This window comes from Lycium barbarum, chromosome 4 (genome assembly GCF_019175385.1).
Source record: "Lycium barbarum isolate Lr01 chromosome 4, ASM1917538v2, whole genome shotgun sequence".
NCBI classification, from domain to species: domain Eukaryota; kingdom Viridiplantae; phylum Streptophyta; class Magnoliopsida; order Solanales; family Solanaceae; genus Lycium; species Lycium barbarum.
The window spans coordinates 12,412,763-12,437,146 of NC_083340.1; the positions used below are offsets into that span (position 1 = coordinate 12,412,763).

Below are 24,384 nucleotides of genomic sequence, written 5' to 3' on the forward strand. Positions count from 1 at the left end.
GCAGCTTTTTAAGCTAAGTCCTAAGTTTATAAAATTTTGCAAATTTACTACTTCGAAACAAATTTAGACATACGGAGTTGAAGTTGCAAAAATCCATGTCCTGAGATTACAAATTTTGTTTGAAGGTAAGATCTATATGATTGCACTTCAGCCACATATGGCTGACCGTTCAGTCATTTTTACATGCACTTCATCTAAATGCCTGCAGGACAAATTTTTGCTCAGAAACAACAACTTGTTCTATAATTTCAACAATCACACGATTCAACGCCTAAAATCTACTTGAGATGAGCTCAAATTTCAAACATAAGTTTCAAATTCATAAATATCAAACCTCTACTATCAATTTCTCACTCCCGAGTTGAACAGTTTGGGTACATATGGAGTCTTGTGGATTCTGCAATTATGACTTGGAAATTTAGGACTAGCTGGTTTCCCCGTAAAGCCTTCATAAACAATTCATAATGTGCATCACTGTTTCTATTTTCTATATTATCAATCCCTGCATTATTGACGTACATTACAATAATGAAGGCAAAATTTTCAAGAAAAGAAGGTAATTGGAACTCCTGCAACCGTTGAACTTTTACTATATAACTCCATTGGTTTGTTCTGTTGCCCAAAAAGGAGTGGAACGCCACCCGCACATGATGACAAACGACGAATTGGAAAAGGTAGTAAAGGGAATGGCCAGAGGTCGACCTATGATTTCAAGAAAATTGTATATGGAGTATCAACATACACCATTTGAATTTAGTGATAAATATAACTATGGATATGAATTCAATTACACACACAGATCGAGCTAAAAAGCAGCATTTCATCGCGGCCATTGCAAATACGGAATCCATCAATGGCTAGGGAATAATGGGGCCAGAGACACGGTGCTAAACACTGGGAGAATAAGTTAAAATACTTTCATTGACTATACCACCGAGTGCTTTGACAGACAACCACCCAAAAAAATGACTCCACTAATGATCCAAATTCAGATTAATTTGATCTTAAGGCCGAAACCCCAAGCTTAAGTACCTAACTAATCACAGTAGTGGTACTGCTGTATTATTGACAAACACATCCATTGCCGTCTACATAATAGTGAGAGTACTAATTACATGGCAGGAAGAGCTGAAAGGATTAGGTTGACTTTCGCCAGAACTCTGTACAGGACGACAATGCTAGCAGCTTCCAGGTCCGGCTATAGTAACAACTCACCCTCCGACTAATACCATACCATGTAACGGTCTCTCCTGAATAAACAGTTTACTTCTCTTGCACAACGCAACATCAAGCAGATAACAACTGTTATTTTTACCTCTCTCAGCACCGGATGTGCTGCCCGTGCTTTTCTTTTACCAGAGAGCCTTCCTCCACTTCATCCCTCGGAATCAAATCATTCAGAAGCATCAGCTTGCCACCAGCTGATCTGAATTTCAGCACTCATACTCCATCTTACGGTGATAAACAGAGTCACACATGACAGCACAAACCAAGTTGCTGGATGCAAAACCATATGACCCATTACATAACAAGCCGGTGGTCTTCAACCATTGTAATGGAGTTTCTGATTTTGTGAGCCTTGGACTTGTGGGGCTTGTGGCTGTTGAGGTTGGGAACTTTGCATATTCAACGGTTGGGTATTGTAGTGTCCAAAAGGCTGGGAGTACAGTGGATTGAGTAGACTCTGGAGAAAAACAGAAACAAATTTGACATTGACACAATTAGACCAGTGAATTAACCAATAAAAAGGAACAGTTTGCAACACGTAAAGGTCCCCCCTAAATCTTGATATTGGTTAAAAAAATGGACTTTCCAGTGCTGGAGACTTCACATGATGCATACTTCATATCTGGAGGTCTTATAATAATTTTGCTAACTACGAAGCAGAATTAATGAATGCAGTAACCTGAGACTGAAGTTGATTTGCATTGGACATGCCAAAATGGTTCTGTGAACTGTCATCTTGTGATGGATTATTGTATCCAGCTTGTGTGAAGAGACCTTGGGATCCATGAGCCATGTAATCCTGCACAGCGATCAAAATGATGAGATAAGCAAAACACCCAGGTAAACAGGAGGAACAGAAACAACACTAAAGAAACCAAATCACAGAGTTGTTCACCGCCTATGAAGAGACTAGCGACACCTTACATTTTCCTCAACAGACCTTAAAGAGCAAGAAATGAAGGGGCCAAAGGAGTGGACAGCTTACCTGTGACATAAATTCATTTCCTGAACCAAAACGTGAGTATCCAGCTTGTGAATTCTGGTTCGAAAAATTCCCTGGAAAACCAGCCTGTGGTCCCTGGTTTACATAATCAACAGCATATCCACTCTGTGAAGCCTGAACGTAAGTGAAACAAAGCTGAGTTAGTACTACTTAAAAAGAAGGGGGAAAAAAAATACAATGTACGTAAAATTTAGTAGGAGCGAGGTGGGAATATCAATATATTATCCAAATTAAGGTAGTAAATAGCAGTTTCATATGAGAAAAAAATACAATGTACATACAAATTCGCTGGAGAGAGGTGGAAACATCAAGATATTATCCAAAATAAGGTAGCAAATAACAGTTTCATATGAACTGCCCGCTAGAGAATGTGGGGGACAGATACCTGTGTAGAGAAGTCAGCAACATGATATGGAACATGGGATCCCTGGCTCTTGAAATCATCGCCCAAGAAGTCCTGATAAAATATAAATAAGGGTCAGTGTGATATTCGGTGAAGCAAACAACAATTGATGAACACAATCAATTACCTGTGACATGCCGCCCATTGAAAATCCATCACGAAATGTCTGGCTTGGTCCTTGAACGGTCATCTATCATGTTTTAGAATAAATAATTCATGATTACCACAGGAACAATAAGTAAGTGCTAGAATAGTTAAAGACTTAACAGGTTTACTAACATTAGAAGCATATCCAGGCTGAGATACAGGTCCTCCCACAGACGGCTGAGTGTTTGGACTTTCAAGTGCAGGAAAGTTGAAGTTAGGTCCATGACTCCCAATAGGTTGCTGAGAGGCTTGCTGGTGAGAAAGATGGCTACCAATTGGAGCATTGGCATTCCCACGCCCGGCCCCAAAGCCCCGGCTACCTGGCTGTGGAACATGAGGTACAGCTCCTACAGGTCCGTGTATAGCACCACGAGCAGGAATAGCATACGGTTGGGGAGGGCCACCATGGTAAGGGGAGATGGGAACTCGAGGCATTGGATAACCAGAAGGATAGACACCAGGTCTGTGAGTACCATTGGATGGACCAGGTGCCATGTAAGAACCTATAAAGAGATAAAAAGTTAAAAACCTGAGCAACAAGGACTAGATGCATGAATACAGACTGCAATTTGGACCATAACACATGCTTCCAGTTTTCCGGCACCAATTTAAGAAAACTTGGCAAGGAGAGGAGGTAGCTCGGATTCTAACACCTTATCAGATGAAACCTGCTCAACTTGGAGATCACGTCACATAACTGCATTCCACATATTACGAGGATCATTTATATTGTTGTATAATATTTGGAGCACCTACAGGATTCCCATTACGGCTAGGTGCTTTTGGTAGAGAATGACATTCTTATCTAAATCCTCTACTTTGTATATGCTTGTATATGGGGCTATCCCTAATCGCATCAATATGATACCCCACTTGGGGGAAAATCATCATCTCAAATACAGGAAACAGGCATGAGTAATGAGTATAGGAGATCGGTATGGACAACAGGTCCCCTTAACTTTTAGCAAATTCTTTGCATTTCTTGAAGGATCCATACGAAAATAGTCACATCCATATTGAACATTCCCAATACACATCAAAGCTACTGAATGATGAATGTAACATAAGCCAATAGGAGAAAGATAAAATCCAATATACCCCTTGGTCGACTATTTCGCCTGTCAGCATTGGGGTTTGACGAGGCAGCAGGTCCATAATTATCACCGGGAACAATTCCAGGTCCACTACCAAAGAAAAGCCTGCGATCATTGTAGATCTGCAAAACCAATGACACAAGATCAACACATCAGAACCACAATATGATACATTCTGCTGAGGCATAAGCACAAACATCAAACTTAGAACATATATGCGCCTATAAGTACCTTTTTTGGCTTCTGAAATTGAACCATGCTTTGCTTTAAGTTATTTAAAGGACCTTCTACCAAGCATTCATGCTCCTGATTGACAAACATGAGTTTGAGCATGTCAAGGCGTAATACACTAAAACAAATATATAAATTATTCCCGAAGTTTAAGACAACAATGGTTCCATCAAACAAACTAAGCAATACAATACCCTCTTCCAAGGGCACAAATATAACACGTAACGAGAAAAATGTCAATTTTCCAGTTCAACAAACACCGTAGTTCAGAATAATCACGAAATGCGGCCTTTTAAGTGAGAAGCATTTAAAACCAGCATTAGAACAGAAAATAATGAAAGAAAAAGGTACCTGAGCATTTTCATTTCAAATATTTTTAGGAAGTTACCTTGTAGTGTGTCAATAAGCCATTCCAGAGAGGCTGCTTGCTCAACACTTTGGGATTTCCTAGGATAACTATTCCATAACGAGCACGTGTAAGAGCAACATTAAGCCTACGAGGATCATTAAGAAACCCGATGCCCTGAAAGGAATAGCAAGTAAACTATAAGTCAGCAGTTACATAAAAGACACTGGCAATATGTGATGTTTCAGCCAGCATATTTATCAGTTTTACATAACTTCATTTTTTTTTTTTAAATGCAGTTTTACATAACCTCATGGCCAGAACAACCAAAAGAATATAAGAAACTGAATACACCTCTTGTACCCCAAACCAAAAGGTTATTACATTTTAAATGAAAAAATGCAAAAAATCAGAGGTTATGGGGCATATGTTCTGCGGAAAGAGTGGAGAAAAAAAGGAGCAAACATCACAGCAAGATTAAAATTATCAATACACTGAACCAAAATGGTATCAACATGGAAGTAAGTGACAACACATAATTATGGATATCAATACCAACCTGATGTTCATTGCTCCTGACACAAGACAAGATGATATAATCTTTTTCCCTTCCTTGAAATGAATCTACACTTGCAACCTGAAGATAAAAATTACTCAGTTTGATGGAAGAATTCAAGAGAACCATAAGGAACCCCTCTATTCAAAGCTTACCTCAATTTCCTTGTAAAGTTGCTGCCTTAAAGAACCATTTCTAGACATGTAATTTACAATATATGCTCGTTGACCCTCATATGGTGTTATAACTCCAATCTGGCAAAATGAAAATTCAACTCTTAGGTTGTACTTTTGATTGCTGAGTAAAGGAAATGATAGTACCGGAAAGAAAACTTCTCTGCCATTATGCATTTGGAAGTAAGTGTGAGTACAGTTTTTAAAACTATGTAATAGAAAACTTTTTTCAAATTAAATTGTAATTTTTAAGGATCATGGTTTCTCTTAACTTCGAGTCGAGGGTCTATCAGAAACAGCTTCTCTATCCACAATGGTCGGGGTAAGGTCTGCGTACATCCTACTCTCCCCAGACCCCATTTGTGGGACTACACTGGGTATGTTGTTGGTGGTGGTGGTTTCTCTTAGACTTCACTTTTCCTTTTAAACAAATATATGCTTGAAAATGATTTCCCATCTTTAATTTTTACTTTGCAGAAATTTCGTAGTAACTCCTCAGCATCCAAAGGATAAGTTAAAAATCTAAACAACCACATACCTGACTAGGGACTACACCACTTTTGAGGAACGTAGTCACTAGCTTCTCAACGTTGGAAGCTTCAGTTCTATTTAGATAGGAAGTTCCACTAGCACTGATCTCCTCTTGTCCCATCTATAGAGATAAACAACCGTGTATTGACTTTATACAGCCACAAAAGGGGAATACACAAAATTGAAAGTGAAAAAGAAATCGTCAACCTATATGGCTATATCTCTACAACACACAATCCTTAGTATCTTCATAGCCATATCAGTAATATCTAGGAGAATCAAAAGAGAACAGAAGCAAAATATCTCTTTTCACTCTAAAGACATCATGAAATCAGCTAGATACCTGGACTCTTTTTTTTTTTTGACCAGGTAACAGACAGTGTATAATGATCAGCACAAAGTGCCATCCAAAAATTTACAGCATTGAATCTACATCCAAAAGAGTAAAAACAACGACTCTCTCTAAATCCTATTTCATCTTATAAGGATACTAGGATGTCTACAATAGAAACAGGGTCATCTATATACTACCTGGACACTATTTTTTTAAAAAGAAATTAGAGAATACCTGGACATAAAAGAACATGGGCCGGTTTGGTACAGGCCAAGGAAAATCAATGCCTAAAGATTGTCTCTCGTTGATGGTTACACCATTTTGAAGAGTACCTTCGTAGAAACTATTTGAGGGAAACTCTGATAGTGCAGGATGCATACGGTATTGTACCTGATATTGCATTTTAATGGACAGCAGAACCAACATTATACACCATTCAAGCAAAATATAAACCCTTAAATGTTACAGGGAAAAAAAAAAAAAGGAAAACAGAAGAGAAGGTACAAACAAATACTACAGTCTGAACAGCATACACGACAACCCATAAAGTTAATGTAATAAATTAGAGAGGAACATTCAATCAGGAAAGCAACGGAAGCAGAGTATCTATGAACTATTGTTTGTCGCGTAAATGCAAAATTCTAGCATGGCGTGCATGGAAGCTCAACAGCTGAGGTGTAGTTTAAGAAGGATAGGGAATTGCTATCTTACAACACAATTTGGAATTAAGCACTGGAAAATCACACTTAAAACTAGAAAGGTCTTTTTTTTTTTCTAATCCTCCACACTGAAGAAAAAAAAGATAGTGGCCCGTTGAAGAAATTTTGAATGTTGGTGTCCCTAAACACCCCACACAGGGAGAAAAAAGGGTAAGAAGGGAGAACTGAGTCTTCATAAAATACATGAGCGCTTTAAAATCTCTATATCAATTGCATGAGGAACAAGAGCAAACACTGGATCTCACAATTCAACCCAACCCCCAGAAAAGTTAATGGATCAGAAAAACCGCCAAGAAAATCACCTGCAACCTAATTGGCTTCACACCCAGCAGCACAAGGCGTTCAAACAGGGATTGAGCAAGTCCAGCACGTGCAGCTTTCTTGCACATAATGACAGGTCCAAGCTGGCAGTGATCACCAACAAGGACGATCTAGCACATAGATCAAAGTAAGTATCTTCCATCTGTATAGCATAACTCAATATGAAATAAATTGCAGCAGTTACCTGCTTCGCTCCAAGAACCAAAGGAATAAGGCATTCAGGTTCAGCTGCTTGAGTGGACTCATCAATGAGCACCTACAATAAGGTTACATAGCAGAGATGTTGAAACCAGCAAGGAAGGACCCAGATGAATAAAGAAGCACACAAAAAATGAGGCACAACTAAATGGATAAGAAATATGGAAAAAGAGCTAAGGCAAACCAACCTGACGGAATCTGAAATTTGCCAATCTAGGGTCTCCAGCACCAACACAAGTGCAACAAATCACATCAGCGCTTTGAGCAATTTCCCTCTCTGTTGCCCGCTTCAGAGCTTTATATTTCTTCTCATCACTGCTGGAGAGTTCTCCTGAACGTCGAATCAAAACAATTTGGATTATATGCACACATTTATCAATGCTATTAATAGAGGATCAAGTATGTACTCAGAAAACCAAAGACTTCAAAAGCTAACAAATACTTACATAAATTGGAACACCACGTAAAACATAAACAAACTAGAAGGGAACACCAACCTTGTTCATCCTTCAGTTGTTGTAACTTGTGAAGTTCACTCTTCTCAGATGTGTCAAGATGACGAACCTAAATGGACGAAGAATTGAAGAATGAAAGGAGAGAAAGGATATAAAGGTTCTGAAAGGAAACTTATAGATATGTGTGTGATAATTTGCAAAAGAACTAACCTGATAGTGAAGGGTTAGATGCTCAACAGGAGAACTGACAGCTTCTCTCGACTTAGCACAAAGCCTGACAACCTGGGAGAAAAGAATTCATAAGAAAAGAGCTGAAGAATCGTACGGTATATGACGTTCCTGCTCATTATCTGTGATCCCTATTGTTCTTAATATTTGGATTTTGATTTCTCTTTCATTTTTTCTTTTAGTTGTGTGGTTATATAACAATCAGCAACGCGCCTTCAGGTTATGGAGAAGTACTCCTAACCAATCACCACACGGAAAGGGGGTAGCGGAGGGGAAAACGGAATATGTTATGTCAAAAAGACGAGGAAGAACAATCCAAAATTCAGTAGGCTACTTCCATTATACAACAACAAAGAAATAGTTTTCAAACAAAAAAGGTCGTTTTCAAAAAAACAAAGAAACATGCGTTGATAACCAAGCAAAAACAGTGATTGAGCGTTATTTCTTTTTCTTTTTGGGAACGGTAAGTATTTTATAGATATTAATGGCAGAGCACTAGGATGGTGCTTTCAGATGCATAATCTTGGAATCTCCTATACCAAAAAATAGTGAATGAACTTGTTAGGATAGCAATGAAAGCTATCCAGCAGAGGAAGTTACACACAAATGCTGGTGCCTCACCTTCAGACCAGTAGCACTTATTTTCTCTGCTAATTGGTCCACAGCCACGTTACTGGGTGCACACACCAAAACCTGATGAAAATAGTCAAAGAAACATACAGAATACACTTAGAATCAAGAGGTTAACACTTAACCATGACGACAAAGTCAAGTTGTAGACCAATTAAACTTACTTGACCCTGGCCTTGCTTGGCCATGTGATACACGATGGCAGCAGAAGTGACAGTTTTTCCCGTACCAGGCGGACCTTGAATTAAACTGACGGGTTTTTGGAGGACACTTTTTACAGCAAAAACCTAAAAATATGAACAAGTACAATAAGACAATATTATTCCTCTTATTTGTTTCCTTCCATAGGGCATGTTTCCCTTTTCTTTTTGGGTGTTGGAGCAAGTGGATTTGAGCCACCACCTTCAGACTAATTAACTAACAGATAAGTGGAGGGAAAGCTTATGAGAAGAGTGACCAAACAAGACCACCAACAAATTAAATGCAGGATGCTGGTGATGCATAGTTCACATGGTGACATTAACGAACCAAGCAACTAAAATTATCATTACCAAAAATCTCAAAAGTCAGCTAACATGCCTATCATAACATGTGTAGCTCTATATATGAGCAAGTATGCACATGTATAAATCCCATAACTTCTATTTCTATGGCGTGCACTTGCAACAGTTCAACTTGCCCAAATATATATTAAAAATACTCCTGACAAGACTGGTAGGAGGAAGATTGATACCAAAACTAGATAGACAAAGCTGCTGTTTGAGAAACAATAAGAGGAACTGCAAGTTCAAAGAAAGACAGAACTGCCCACCTGAGACGCGTTAAGCTCTGGAAGACCAGGAGCACCAAAACGGCGAGGAAGTGTATTCCGGACCATCTGCATCTCAACTTCATGACCTAACAGGTGATGGTAAATATACCTGTGAAGTGGAATCAATGAATCAAACCTAAGTATCCTAATCAAAAAGTTATAATACGGTTGACACAAACAAAGTTATTTGCTAAAAGTCTACAAGTATGAAAAACTACAGCTGTATCGTATTATTTCAGAGTTTCCTAGTGACACCAAGACTGGACAGCAAAGCAAGGTGAATTATCAATAACATTCAGCAACAGCAAAGTAAAGCATGAACAGTCATTCATACAACATAAATACATCCACAGAATGCATCAACATTCAGAAGAAAGTCAAGAAAGCAAACATGAGATCTATCTATTAAAAAATGTAAGATGTGAAAGTACAAATTTAGGCAGAATAACACGAACAAGAGGAAGAAAATATATGTATGATTTTTCTATTAATTTTCTGTACAAAATTCAGACATTCTGACTCACCCACTGACACTTGTCTCATCCACAGCAAAAGTTTTCATTGCAGTCTGCATCCTATCAAAGCTCGTACTCTTCCAAACAAAGTCAACACTGAGCCCATGGGTCACATCAACCGGAACTCCCTGCAAGACAGGAACATTGCAAATGAATTATGTAACACAAAATGTGATGTAACCTTTGGGTTAGTTGGGAAAAAAGATAACAAGAAATAGAATAGAAATCCTAAAACTAATGTACCTGACTGGCACGAAGCTCAAGGGCAACCTCTTCTTGAGCGGTTAATTTTATCTGAAAATGGAAGAAACAATTCACCAATGAAAAAGCCAATACACTTCTCCTTCAAAGTCGTCTTGTACGTCTTAAAGAGTATTTACAGCCTTAAGGAGACTCCATATTTTTTGCCTTCTAAACAGGGTGAGAGATCAAGACAAAGGTCCATACCACATGCCCCACTGACTGCCAAGCTGGATGAGCTGCATCCCCTGAATAACGCAGTCGTAGCTCATCACCAGGTACAAGACGTAACTCATTGTCTTCCTAAAAGAACAGCACCCTATGTTCAGTCCAGATGAGTGAAGACATAAAGAAAATTCCACTTCAAGAAAGAATTGGTAATGACAACAATGTAACATCACAAGAATCTCATGCTTGATGAGAGCTATTAGAGGCAACTTTTGAGGATAACAATATACCTTCGGGAAAACAAAATATGCAACGCGTTTCTTGTTAAGACCAACATCCCATCGAACAGTCAAGTTATCTTTACTTTGAGACTCTTTCATCATCTACCAAACAGAAATAAAATCTTGTTATGTAGCAGCATTAAACCTCAATATAAAACTTTACAAGATGGAGAAAAGACACTATCAGCAGGTTATTGAAAGGTAAGAGCATATCTTTCCCAAGAGGAACCAGTGTCTTAGATTGATTGACTACAGAATTCAATCATAAAAGAAGAATAAACAACAACATAACCAGTGTCTTATGTAAAGTATTTCATAATTTACAGATTAGACGCATTTAGGAGCAAAAGTAAGGTTAATATGACTAAAGACTGTTGGATAGACCCTACTAACATGCAACTTTAATAATACTACACCAGCCAAAAGAAAAGGAAGTACTACACCATCCAAAAGAAAAAAACAAGAAGGAAAATGATCCACTAAAGGAAAGCAAAAAGCCTTTTTGGTGGAACAAAAAGCCAAGAAAAAGAAGGAACATAATGCAATCAAAATTCAGCAATTAAAATCATCTAATTGGCTGACGTACCTTATCATAGTCAGCTTCAAGCTTGATCAGCGGTGCAAATATGTTTTGATACTACATTAGAAGGATAAAGCCAAGCTTAGTTAACGTGTCAACCACAGAAGCAATTCATGAATACAATCCAGGGAAAATTTCACGGAGCATCCTTTTTTGAGGTCATAAAAAAATTGAGAAGGATTATGGAGCATTTATTAGACAAAAAAAGCTAAACAAAATAGGATAGCAATATCAAAGACACCTGATACGCATCTTCATACTTCAAGCCAACAGGCTGAGGTTCATCATCCACACCTGGCTTCTCAAGATCTTCCAGGTTAGCATCAGGATTTGTCTTCCACAATTCTTCAATTTTATTTATTTGTTGCGCACTGATTTGGCGTGCCCGCAACTGTTCTTGCTCAGATGGGGCCTGCAGCAGGCAACAGGTTACAGGAACAGGAGAGGAGCAAAACTCAGAAAGCACCACAAGGGGAAACAATAAAGAGTATCCCAAACCTTAACGAGCCACTGCAAGAAACACCTGTCATCGATAAGGGGGCACCACTGACTCAGATCCCAATTCATATCCTTCAACGCATTAACATTTAAACATGGTTCCCTGCAGAGGAGAACAACGACACTCTCTGTCTTGGCAGAGATGAAACCAAGAAGAAAGACGTTCCGACATCCACAGTTGTAGCACTCTAGAATTGTTTCTCCCAGTGGACTATCTTTATGAAGACATACCTCCTTGTGTTTCGCTCGGACCTATGGTGAATGTTGTAGATTAAATTCAGTAAATTCCAAATGCCTTGTTTCTAAAGTAAGAAGGACAAATGTACCAGCTACAGGGAAAGCCAAGATACAACTATCAACCAAATATAGCTCATAATCTATTTTTGTCGATGCATGTAGATATCCCAAAGTTTGCTATAGTAACAAGAAACAAAATGTAGCACGCACTTACGTGAATATGTGTCCTATTTTATCAGGTAAACTCACATCTAATTGACATTGAACATGTAAAAAAGAGACATCTAATAGAGTAAATTAACTCCCTTAACAATCAGCAAAAGCTAATGCCTTCGCTATTTTTTATTTTTTTTTGATAAGTAGGTAATGCCTTCGGTTTAAGCTTTGATATTTGATAATATACAAACTTCAGTTCCATATTTTCTCTGCTCTTAAAAATTGGACTTGCAGAAGAAATAAAATCTTCAACAATCAGACAAGAATCTAGTTATCAGAACAAGAAGAAATGGACACCACAAATTATAGGCCCTCGAGAAACTTTGGAGATGTCATGGATATTAGCATCCCAAAAACAAGACATGGTCTAAAAAAAATGGCTTCATATTCCCCCAGGGGTTGAATATCCATTGCCATGTCCAACAGAAAGAAATGAACACGGCAAAAGACCTCATCCGTAACAACAGCGTATCCGAAAGGCAAAGAAAACATTTTTAGAGGCAGAACGAATTCTTCATCAGTGAAAATAAGCTCAGTTCCTTAAGTTAAACAACTACTACAATCCAACTAGTTGGAGTTGGTTGTATGAATTCTACATCCTTTTCTAGAAAAGATAAGTTGCAGATTAAAACGAAGAACAACATAACCAGTGTAACCTCACAAGTGGGGTCTGGGAAGGGTAAAGTGTACGCAGGCAGACATACGACGCTCGGCACAAAGACCAATTCAAAGCAGTACGAAAAAAACAAATAAAGCCTCGACACAATACTATAAAAAGCATGATAAAGTAACTACCACAAATTAATACGATAATCTAAGCATTACATACATACCAAGTGATTAACAATATGCGAACCGGAAGTATTCCCTCTGGAATTACAAAACCATTTTCGACACGACGGAACGTTACACCTAACAACACAAGCAGGATTGGCAACACCACAATACTTACAAGCATGCTCAACACCAAAATCACCTTTCCCATACTCAACACCAAAACCCTCATCATCACCAACACTCTCTTCAAAATTCAACCCCGCCAATGCATCCACCGCCACCGCAACCGCCGCCTTATTACTACTAGTAGTAGCAGTAATTTTACTAGTACTGCCACGTGGCTTAGATGACGGTGACACGTCAGATGAAGATGAGGGTAACGGACGATCATGAGGAGATTCGGAAGGTGTAGGCCACGTAGTAGATGATGGTGATGTTGATGATCGAATTGGCTGTGAAAGCTGGTGAAATTCAGGGTAATCGAATTCTTCTTCGCCTTGTGTGTTGAATTCTAGAAATGTATACGCGTCGTTGCCTGTATCTGGTTGCGACGCCGTTTCGTATAAATTGTTCGCTTGAGAATCCATTGTTACGATCACAGAGCTAGAGCTAGGGTTAGGGTTTATGAAATTGAATGTTACGAAGACGAAAACAAAAAGAAAAAGGAAATTAAATTTAATTAGGGAGAGATATAGAAATGTTTTGTACGTATAGGTGAGAGGTGAAACGGTGGGGGTGGTCACGTGAGGTATGACGTGGCGGTTTTGTGTGATTGGGTGATTTGGTTTGGTCTCGTGAGTATAGGCACGTGACTCAAGGTGGCGCGTTGATTTTGTTGTCTTTTTTTTATGGACAGACAGCGGGGTTACTTGAGCGTGCGTTTTAATTATAAAAATGTTATATTTGGATAGTATAGTTGAAAAGTAACTATTTGTGAATTTTTTAATTACACCTTGTGTCTCTTGTTACTTACGCTCTCGGTTTCAATTTATGTGAACCTGTTATTATTTGGAGAGTATACGAGATGATTTTTTGATCATATTTTTCTTACATTTTTCTGAATTATTTAAATTATACATTATCATTATTTATAATACTTTTTAGGTAATTTCTAAATAAATAAATTTTATTTTTACAAATTTGATAAATCTATGTCAAATTTATAAAGTTTTACCCTCGTACTCCGAAAATGTTCACATAAATTAAAACGGAGGGAGTATAAAATTTGAAAATATTTAGGAAAAAGGGTTAAAAATACCCCTCTACTTCGGGGAAAGGGCTTAAAATTTCCTCCTAACTAATTTTGGATCAAAAATACCCCTCTCGCCATTGAAGTTTTCAAATATACCCCTCTCTTAATGGAAATTCCCAAAATAACCCAATTTCATTTTTTAAACTCGCTCCATTATTTAACCCGACCCAACTTATAATAACTCATACTATCCTCTTATTCCCCTCCAATTCTCTCAAACAAAATGAAATCAGGTTATTATTAGTTGGGTCGGCTTGAATAATGGAACAAGTTTAAAAAATAAAATCGGATTATTTTTGAGGAATTTGGGAATTTCCGTTAAGAGAGGGGTATATTTGAAAATTTTAATGGCGGGAGGTGTATTTTTTGCCCAAAATTAGTTCGGAGGATATTTTTAGCCTTTTTCCCAAAGTAAAGGGGTATTTTTGACCCTTTTCCCCTAAATTTTATAATTGAAAAATAATACTTCTTCCGTCTCAATACAATTTATGTGGCACTATTTGACTAGGAATGGAATTTAAGAAAGAGAAAAAAAACACTTTTACAAGTTGTGGTCCAAAACAAGTCTTACATATTTATGTGGCCGTAAATCATCTCACAAAGTTAAGTTATTTTCACATTTAAAAAGTGATATTCTTTTTTAGACTGACTAAAAAAAAGTGTACTACATAAATTGATACAGAGTTAGTAATTGGCTTGAAATTCTAGAACAATGGTTATTTTTCAGCTATTTTACTATTCTCAATTTATTTGTCATAATTTAAGTATTTTAACATTTTAGTCATACAGTTTAAAATTTTCATGGGAGAGGAGGCGGTCACGTGAGATGAGACGTGGTGGTTTGTGTGATTGGTGTGATTTTGTTTGGCCTGGTGAGAAGTGACTATGGAGCACGTGACTCGAGGTGGCGCGTTGATTTTCATTAGAATAGGGTGTTTTCTTTTTTATGGATAGACGGTGTGGTTACTTGTAGAGGTCGGCGTTCGGTTCTTCGGTTCGATTTTATCAAATTTCAGTTTAGCTATTTCGGTTTCGATTTTTTGAAGGTGGGCACCGAACACCGAACCCAACTAGTTCAGTTCAGTTATTTCGGTTTCGGTTTCGGTTTTTTGAAGTTTGGTTCGGTTCAGTTTTTTCAATTCGATTTTTTTGATATGATATTAGAAGCGATTCCATTTACACTAATTCATATTCTCAAAAGCAACAAAACATAAAACTAACAAATTAAAATCAAAATCAAACAAACAGGATACACAAGAACAAAAAACCATAATTATAATATAGGATTACTAGATGTTATATACATACAGTAAGAATATAAGAAAACACATAAAGGACATACATTAATCCTAAAGACACATCCTAGTCACGCTTCTTTGTTAAGGATATTTGATTTTCTCAACTGAAGTGGAAATTAGAGATACAAAAGCAAAAGAGAGCTTATTACAATTGAGTTTTTTGTGGGCTTAAACTTAATGGGTCTGGACTATTTTAATTTTTTTGGGTAATGTATAAATTTCGGTTCTTCGGTTCGGCTTCATCAAAGTTCGGTTCGCCTATTTTGATTTCGGTTTTTTGAAGGTGAACACCAAACACCAAACCAAACTAGTTCGATTCGGTTTCGGTTTCTTGAAGTTTGGTTCCATTCGGTCCGATTTTTCAATTTTAAGTATTTATGCCCAGCCCTAGTTACTTGAGCGTGCGTTTGGATACAAAGTTGCATAGTATGATTAAAAAAATGGCTATTTGTGAATTTTTAAATTAAACTAGGCAGCTAGGCATATGTTGTACTCATAAGATCCACAAATCATCTTTTAATTCAGTACTCCCTCTTGTTAAAAAAAAAGTGTTCATTTAGCCTTTATTTTTTTTTAAAAAAAAGTGTTCACTTATCAAATCAAGAAATAATTAATTTTATTTTCTCAGATTTGCTCTCATTAAGTGTTAAGTGATCATATCTCAATACCTATTTAATTAAAGGTAGTTTAGTCAAATTATCTATTTTTGTCTACAAGTTATCTATTTTTGCCTACAAATTAATATTTTTTTAAAGGGTGTGTAAATGGTTAAGTGGACTCTTTTTTTAAACCGGAGAGTAATAATTGAAAATAGTATTATCCTGAAATTTTTCTTGTGAGTCTGAAATTCTAAAACAATGGTTATGACAAGTGAGGGATGGCTCAGTGGTTAAGCACCTCCATCCACGACTGGTAGGTCCTGGGTTCGAGTCACAATGGAGGGGAAGTGTGGAAACACTATAAATCCTCCTAAATGGGTGGAAAAAAAAAAAAAAAAAAACAATGGTTATCTTTCAGCTATGTTTACTGTTCTCATTTATTTTGAGTAATAATTGAGTATTTTAACATTTCTAGTCAACACTCAACAGTTTAAAAAATTCACGCCTCACCGTGTGTGTCTGTTTCGTCATTGATGTATGTTCAATGACTAACAAATATATAATTATAATGAGTATATAATGTAAGGAAAATGATTTAATATAGCCCTCGAACTAATCGCAGTGGGTCAACTTTACCCTTCGTTTGCCCTCATCGTTCAAAATACATCGTTAGCCAAGTAACTTAACCCCCCTAGCGGTTATTCCAATTTAGATGAACAAGGACTAGTTTTACTCTAAACTATTTGAGATGAGATGTTTTTTTTTCCTCCATTCGCTACAAGGACTACAACGATTAATGGCTAAAGTTTATTAAAAATAAAAATAAATATTATAGTTATTTTTTGTTTGTAAGCTTTGTTGGCTCTGTTGCAGGTGTATATTTAATTATAATCACTTTTTGCGCACCCGTTATAGTTATAAAAAATAATCATTCAATATGCGTAGCATTTTATTTAAGACCTAGCAACAAAAATGAGCCACTATAAATTTGATGACAAATTCAAAATTCATAAATTTCAAATTTTTGCTTCTTTTAACAAGAAGTTTGACTATTGAATGTAGAATTACATAGATCGAGAATTAATATCATGGTACAATGGATGCCTCTTGTTTGATGTTTCAGGCAAATGTTTCCCCATATCATAATATGTGAAAACCTATGAAGTTCTATTTACAAACACATTGAAGGCGAATTTAGTTTCAAAGGCATATCAATAAGGATTATGATTGAAATATGACTTGCGTGCTAATATGACTTGCACGCAAGTCAACACCTGGTATTTTGTTTGTTATTAGTTGATGTTTAGTAGTTAGTACCACAGGTGCCGGCTAGTATGTCATATTTCTCCAGCACAGTTTTCTTAAAAATTGTTTACTACCAGGTCGTATTAGATGAACTAACCTAATCTTGGTTTGATAATATTATCTATATCTATTTTGAAAAAAGAATCAACTAATATGATGCACTTCTTTTAACTTTTACTCATGTCGGCAGTGGCGTATCTAGCATAACAAGTGGAGTTCAATTGAACCCCTAACTTCCACGCGGAATATAAATTTATGTGTAAAAAATTATGAAAATTATAATAAATAATAGATATGAATTCATGACTTTAAAAATATAATGCGTTCAATGCTAAAAATCTGAAAATTAAACCCCTAGATTTAAATTCTGGATCCGCCTCTATCACCAAGCCATTCTACACCTGAGTGGAATATAATCACTACTTTTAATTTTAAAAGGCATCGTCCTCTGGGAAGTTCCATCTTCAAATCATTTCCAATTTTATGTCTAATGATAAGCTTTCATTTCTGGTGGAATCTATATATAATATAAAACTAGGCATAAATAAGGTTATGTGGCACCTATATATGATCTTCATTCCTATTTATCTATTTTCTCATTTTTTTGACAATTTCCCTTACTTCTCTACTATTTTTTATTGTATAAAATAAAATGTATCAATTACTACTCAATTAAATGAAATGGTATTTCATTGTAAAATAAAATGCTGCATTACTCAATTAATTAATGGGATGACATTCTGATTACACCGCATTAATGATGAAGTGCGGTTAATTAGTCACAATATGTGCACACTCTTCATCTTCCCATCCCATATTCATCCGATGTTCCTCATCATAATTGCTTTGTATATATTGTTTATATTATTTATATGTATCAATTAGGCACACTACGTGCACTCTTCATCTTCCCACCCTGTTTTTCATTCCATGTTCTTCATCATAATTGCTTTGTATATTTTTTTCATTCCATGTTCTTCATCATAATTGCTTTGTATATTTTGTTTATATATATATATATATATATATATATATATATATATATATATATATATATATATATATATATATATATATTACTACTTAATATAAGTGAAGACTCAAGTTTTTTGTCATTCTCAAAAAAATAATAATTTGATCCTGTAATGTTGTGACATGTGGCTTTCCTTTTGACTTTTCTTAGCCTATTCTCCTCTTCCACTCATTTTTTCTTATCCATTTCCATGTGGGTCCCCAAAATTGTGGTATATTGATATTTATAATACTTTTTGTGAATCTTTTTTTTCCATGGTACTCTTAGCTTTCATATTTAGTCCAAATAATTTTTTTTATATATAATTAAGAATATATTAATAGTCTTATATATATACCAAATTTATCATTATTTAGATAAGTGAATTTTTACATAATCAAAAAATTATATTAAATGGGTACTATTTAATTAAGGTGATTTAAGTGAGGATCCATGAGTTTTGTAGTCCTCACAACCTCAAAATTTCATTTTTACCCCTATTTTGGCCTTTGTTTACATAGTTACCTATATGTAATTTGATAAATTTTTAAAAGTTTGATGGCAATTATACCCCAAAAGGCAACAAAGTTGAAGGACACTTGGCAGCTATCAAGATTTTTTTCCAAAATTTAAGGGGCCCATGTATCCTCATTTAGATAAGTTAATTTTTATATACTATCAAGAAGCCATATAAAATTGCTAATATTTAATTAAGGATAATTTAGTGAAAAGACTTTTTAAATTCTAGGCATGAGTGATTTGTTATAGCCAATTTTTTTGTTCCAACTAAAACATTTATTAGGTCTTACTTTATAGTTAAACATGCCCTACGCCATATGTTCCTCTTCATATGCTTCTCTCTATTAAACCTCCAACATTTTACATTTTTAGTCATATCATATGTGCTTACAAATACAGAAAATAAAAAAATTATTGAATGACATTGTTTAATGTTGAAAATGAAGGTAGAGTTATCAGTCACGATTAGATTATCTTTAAGATCTCTTGTTTGATTAACCAAAAATTAATTTTTTTTAGCATAAAACATAAATGAATAACTAAATTGATTCTCGAAGTTCATTTTATGAATTTAGTTATTTATTGAATTTCGTCTAAACTAAGGTTAAAAAACACATTTGACTAACATAACGCCTTGACACGAAGAATAATGAGTGAAAAATTATTAAACATCAAAAGAAATCTATTTCTATCTATAAATAACAATCGCATGCTCACAAATTCATAAAAATACAAAAATAATTTCCAATTTATGATCTTCGACAAGTTGTGACTATCATACTTTATCATGTTAGTTTATATAATATAAAATTACTTGCGCCCTTTTGGTATTTGCTAATTTTCCTACCAAACTTATTTTCTCATAAATATTTTTATTTTAAAAAAACTATCTAATTATATGACGAATAAACTTTAATAATTATGAAAATTTATAAACAAAATATGATTAACCTTCAATTACATTAAATTAATTACGTACTAAAAAAAGTGACACAATTTATACTTATTTGATTAAACTTACGCATTATATTTATATTTTGAGTTAAGCCCGGGCCTCCGACAACTAGTGTGTGTTGTGGGGGGTGGGGGAGGGGGGTGGATAATGCAAAAACTCCGAACAAGAAGTACGGGCATGTTTTCTTTCTATTTGTATTGACTATTGTCCTCCTCCATTTCATAATTTATTATAATTGATATAAGTTATTAAAATTATAATTGTTATTCAGTCGTCCTTTATACGTAACTTTTGGAAGAAATAAATGTACATATGCTCAGTGGAACTCCAAAGAATTTATAACAGAGTAAGACTCATTTCTTTTTCGTACTCTTTCTTTCACTATAATTTGAAAAATGTTAAGTTTATGTTAACTCTCATGAATGAATTATTTTCTAATGAAATTTCCTTAATTATTTGGGTTTGATAGTGATAAAATCTCAATAACCCAGCATCTTCCCTTAAACTCATCTTTAGAAGATAAATCTCTTCAAATGTCATGAACAAGATTGTTAGAATTTCCAAATAGGAAACTGTTTTACTACGAGAAACTTGAAGCATGTAATTAGGAGATTAAAGTTGTTACGTTTCTTCATCCTTGTATTTTCTTTTTTATTTTCATCTTTAAACTGAGAAGTGACGTGATAGAAAGGTGGAATATCTTTTTATCTTTTTTTCTCATTTAAATTAAACAAAAATAACGGAAGAAATTCTCGCAATTTGATTTCGTGTATTTAGGGTCGATTAATTTAATTTCGCATTTTTACCGCTTTCCATTCATCCTTTGCGAGGAGAATATTATGAATGCATTGATTAACGAAAGGGAAAAGGTTGGAAATACATATATTAATCAGTGTACGTAAGAAAAATCCGTCCGAATTTTGTTAGACATGTGCACATAAAGGATAAATTTCTAAAAATTCTTATCTTTCTTGACGCGTTCTTTTATAAAAAAAAATATTATGTGATATTAAAATCTATTTCTTGATGACTAAACCCATCCAAATATTTTAGTAGAGATAAATTTCTAGAAATTTTATCTTTTTCAACGAGTTCTTTTAAGAAAAAAATAAGAATATTATGTGATATTAAAATCTATTTCTTGATGACTAAAACCTAAGTGGTAAAAAAATATTTAAACTGTGTTAATGGTATAATGTGTTAAAACTTAAAATTTAAAATTTTTGGATAACTAAAAAGCATCTTCCAAGTTTAAGATTTTTTCGTAAATTCAGTTTGCTCGAAGATGAAAAATTAATTTGCAGAAAAATTCATTAGGATTGCGAAAAAATCAAATTGTGACTAATTTTTTAATATAGAAAAAAAAGTGATTATACGTATTTCATATACTGTACACTTGGAGGCTCTTCAAGTTCAAGTTAACAATCATATTATGAAAGAATAAAAGTAACATTATAGCATTAATCAAACCAATAATAAAATAGAAAATGCCAGATGTAATTAGGCAAATGAGCTAAATACGAGTTCTAATATTCTATCAAGGCTTCGGTTTAATCTATTTGGATTTGAAAATTTAAAAAGAATTTTTAACATAGTTTCTTTACAACAGCTGACAAGTTTACTAGTTCTTACGGCAGAGATTATTTTAGTTACCAAAAAAATGGTAGAGACTATGAAAAAATGAGCTCTATACGAACTACCGAGTAACATAGAAAACAAAAGTAATAGTTCTGGTTTCGTTTCATAAAATTATTACCCCAAAGAACAAATGCAAATACTGCTAATCAAGACTTTCTCCATTGGCAATTTCTTTCCTTTATGCTTTCAAGATAACATTTTGAAAGCTGGTAAATTGTTTAAGGCGACTGCAAAAGCCCCTCCTATGAGAAAAAAGAACTATCGAATTCTAACCACGTTCTCTTCATGCCACTTCTCTATCTGCACAAGCACACATAGCATACCATTCATTAGTCCCTATGTGTATATATAGCCGTAAGAAGAAGAACATCAGGAATAGTAGTTATATACAAAAAATGACCATTTTGGAATATTTCATAAAAATCAAATTCAGAATGAACTCTCATAACTTGATTCGTTTGAGGCATAAGATGAAATAATTACGGCATAGGATGACCTGGTACTTTTATCTAGTGTTCGGTTTGTATTTTGAGTCTTGCATAGCTAATCCTGGACTCCAGGTATAACTTGATACACCATTGGCGTATTATAAATAATACTACCTAATTTGGTATCGGATAACAAACATGAATTAAGTACATAGATTAAGCACTTTTAAGACAAAATTACTGCCTTTTCCTCAAACTCATCATCCACAGTACCCATCCAACTCTATTTAAGTTTAAAAATACACGTATATCTCAAATTTTTTGCCCTATATATATCATTTTTAGTACAAACCAAACTTCTGATAGAAAAAATCTCTTTATAATCCATGTATTACTACCGCTTGCACTGTATTACAATCCTTGCATATTTCTACACCAGACAATCCCTTAAACATATATATATATATATATATGTAAAACACGTCGACAAGATATATAAATTCTCGTAAGATTACAGCATTTACATACCCATTCTGAAGGACAAGATGATTTGTAAGCCTTTCCAATCTTCTCGCACTCCGAGTCCATGCTGCCCTTCTCTTCAATGCACCTAATTATTCATGACAAATCAAATATAAAAAAATTATCGGAAAAATTAATTAAAGCAAAATAATAGTTCTACTCTTTTTTCTCTTTGTTGGATATAAGCATCACTAATATTGAACCTAGCTAAGGAAGTAGTAGGAAATAGGTAACAAACTTGCGGTAGCGGCGGAAACGAGCATAACAATGGCGGATCTCATCAGCAATGGCATTAGCTGTAGCCTTCTCTTCCGTGTCAAACTGCATGCATCATCATCAATACCGCACCATAAACTCACTCAAACACAAAGCCATATAATTAAAGCAACAGAAACGAAAATATAAATAGAAACCCAACTATGGCGACCATACAATGCTATAACAAGTGGAGTTACTCTACTCTAAGGAATATGAGAGTCTAATGGCAGGATTTAAAATTTAGAATCAGCCGGTCAGAATTAGCACGACCTATACATATGGGTGCTGAGCTGGGGGACCGAAGCCTTCGCTAGAAAATTATGCTGTTTATAAAGGTCCCAATTACATTTTATGTTTACATAGTACATCTTGATTCCCCTTGGGTCCCTTGTGCGTTTACTTCTTCCTTGTATTTTGAATCATCTTAGTGAATATGTTGGTTCCGCAGCCACGTGATACATCTATAGGGCCGCGCCACTGACAGATCCAACAATTAATGAGTTTGGAGGTTCAGCGCTGAATTGTGAGCTGAAATTGAACCCTCCCTACTAAAAAATCACAATTTTCCCACTGAAAAGTTTTCTTTTCCCACTGAGCTGGTTTGGTGGGAATGAGGTCGAAAAATAATACACATTTCCCATTGATCATGGTGGAAAACATTTATTTCTAGTAGTGCCTATGTATGTACGAAAAAAACAGTATGGACATAATCGAATATAAGGAAAACTATGCTTTTAGTCCCTCGAATATCAACAAAGGCTGATTTTGATCCGTGTGATTATTGGTTAAGCACGTTTTATCTTTAATTAATCTCTATATATGCACTTTCAATCCATCATCTGATGATGAGTCCTCACAAATTTAACTAATATTATTGTGTTAAACCATTTAACTATTGGTGTGCTCTGTTAATTTTGTACTGTTTTAGAGTTGGTCCATATTTTTGAGTGTGTAAACTATACCATTATAGAAATAGTCTAAATCACATAATTATTATATCAAGGAAACAAAAACACATATTAATTAATTGAAGATTAAATGTGTTCAACCACAATAATCAAAATTAAAAATTACCAAAAATGCATTATCTCTTAAATATACATTCAAGACACACTTCCTCAAGTCAAAGCGCACAACGTCTAAATCCTGAATCTACCGACTATATATAGCACGGTTTCAGGTCAAAAGGAAAAGAAAGAGAGATACATGAGATAGAGTAGAGAGTAGAGAGACCTGGTGGTCAGTAGAGGAAGGAGGAGGAGGTTTAGATACAGTGCCTGGTTCATGAACTGGCCTAGGTGCTTGTTGTCCTGTTGCCACTTTGTTAACATCTCTAGCTCTCATCTTGTCATGTGGATCTATAGCTGATGACATTTTTATTATACATACACTACTTTTTCTGCTTCCTTTCTTTCAATTTGAATGATCTTTTTTTTGTTGTGTAAATTAGTTGTGTGCAGACATACTGGTTTTGATATGATCAGAGAGAGCTGACTGAAGACCAAATTCACCGAATGCTGACACAATGCCTATGAAGTTTGGAAAAGGCACGTAGCAAATGTAAGTGAAACGTGTCAGGACAATGTTAAGGTTTCCACAAAATAGGATTTACATAAAAAGAAAAATAAGGTTTTACAAGTTCTTTAGAATTTTTATTTTCTTCTATTTTTCCCAAGTTA

The 24,384-nt window shown here is 35.1% G+C and overlaps 2 protein-coding genes across 2 annotated transcripts; both read right to left on the minus strand.

The window, feature by feature from the left end:
• Positions 1 to 903: 903 nt before the first annotated feature.
• On the minus strand, positions 904 to 13,598 carry LOC132635226 (regulator of nonsense transcripts 1 homolog). The gene is made up of 29 exons (XM_060351523.1): positions 12,976 to 13,598; positions 11,690 to 11,941; positions 11,433 to 11,603; positions 11,198 to 11,248; positions 10,621 to 10,713; positions 10,370 to 10,465; positions 10,166 to 10,216; positions 9,932 to 10,050; positions 9,408 to 9,516; positions 8,761 to 8,883; positions 8,588 to 8,659; positions 7,949 to 8,020; positions 7,781 to 7,847; positions 7,472 to 7,614; positions 7,270 to 7,341; positions 7,067 to 7,195; positions 6,280 to 6,435; positions 5,719 to 5,832; positions 5,163 to 5,261; positions 5,011 to 5,088; positions 4,494 to 4,628; positions 4,106 to 4,180; positions 3,879 to 3,996; positions 2,913 to 3,283; positions 2,761 to 2,823; positions 2,616 to 2,687; positions 2,213 to 2,344; positions 1,907 to 2,026; positions 904 to 1,684 (listed from the first exon to the last, which is right to left on the minus strand). The coding sequence occupies exons 1-29, from the start codon at positions 13,504 to 13,506 to the stop codon at positions 1,544 to 1,546; spliced, it is 3,825 nt and encodes a 1,274-aa protein (XP_060207506.1). The 5' UTR covers positions 13,507 to 13,598; the 3' UTR covers positions 904 to 1,543.
• A 7,949-nt stretch (positions 13,599 to 21,547) lies between these two features.
• LOC132635230 (putative cytochrome c oxidase subunit 6b-like) lies at positions 21,548 to 24,193 on the minus strand. The gene is made up of 4 exons (XM_060351538.1): positions 23,939 to 24,193; positions 22,686 to 22,768; positions 22,454 to 22,535; positions 21,548 to 21,797 (listed from the first exon to the last, which is right to left on the minus strand). The coding sequence occupies exons 1-4, from the start codon at positions 24,077 to 24,079 to the stop codon at positions 21,756 to 21,758; spliced, it is 348 nt and encodes a 115-aa protein (XP_060207521.1). The 5' UTR covers positions 24,080 to 24,193; the 3' UTR covers positions 21,548 to 21,755.
• Between the last annotated feature and the right edge of the window lie 191 nt (positions 24,194 to 24,384).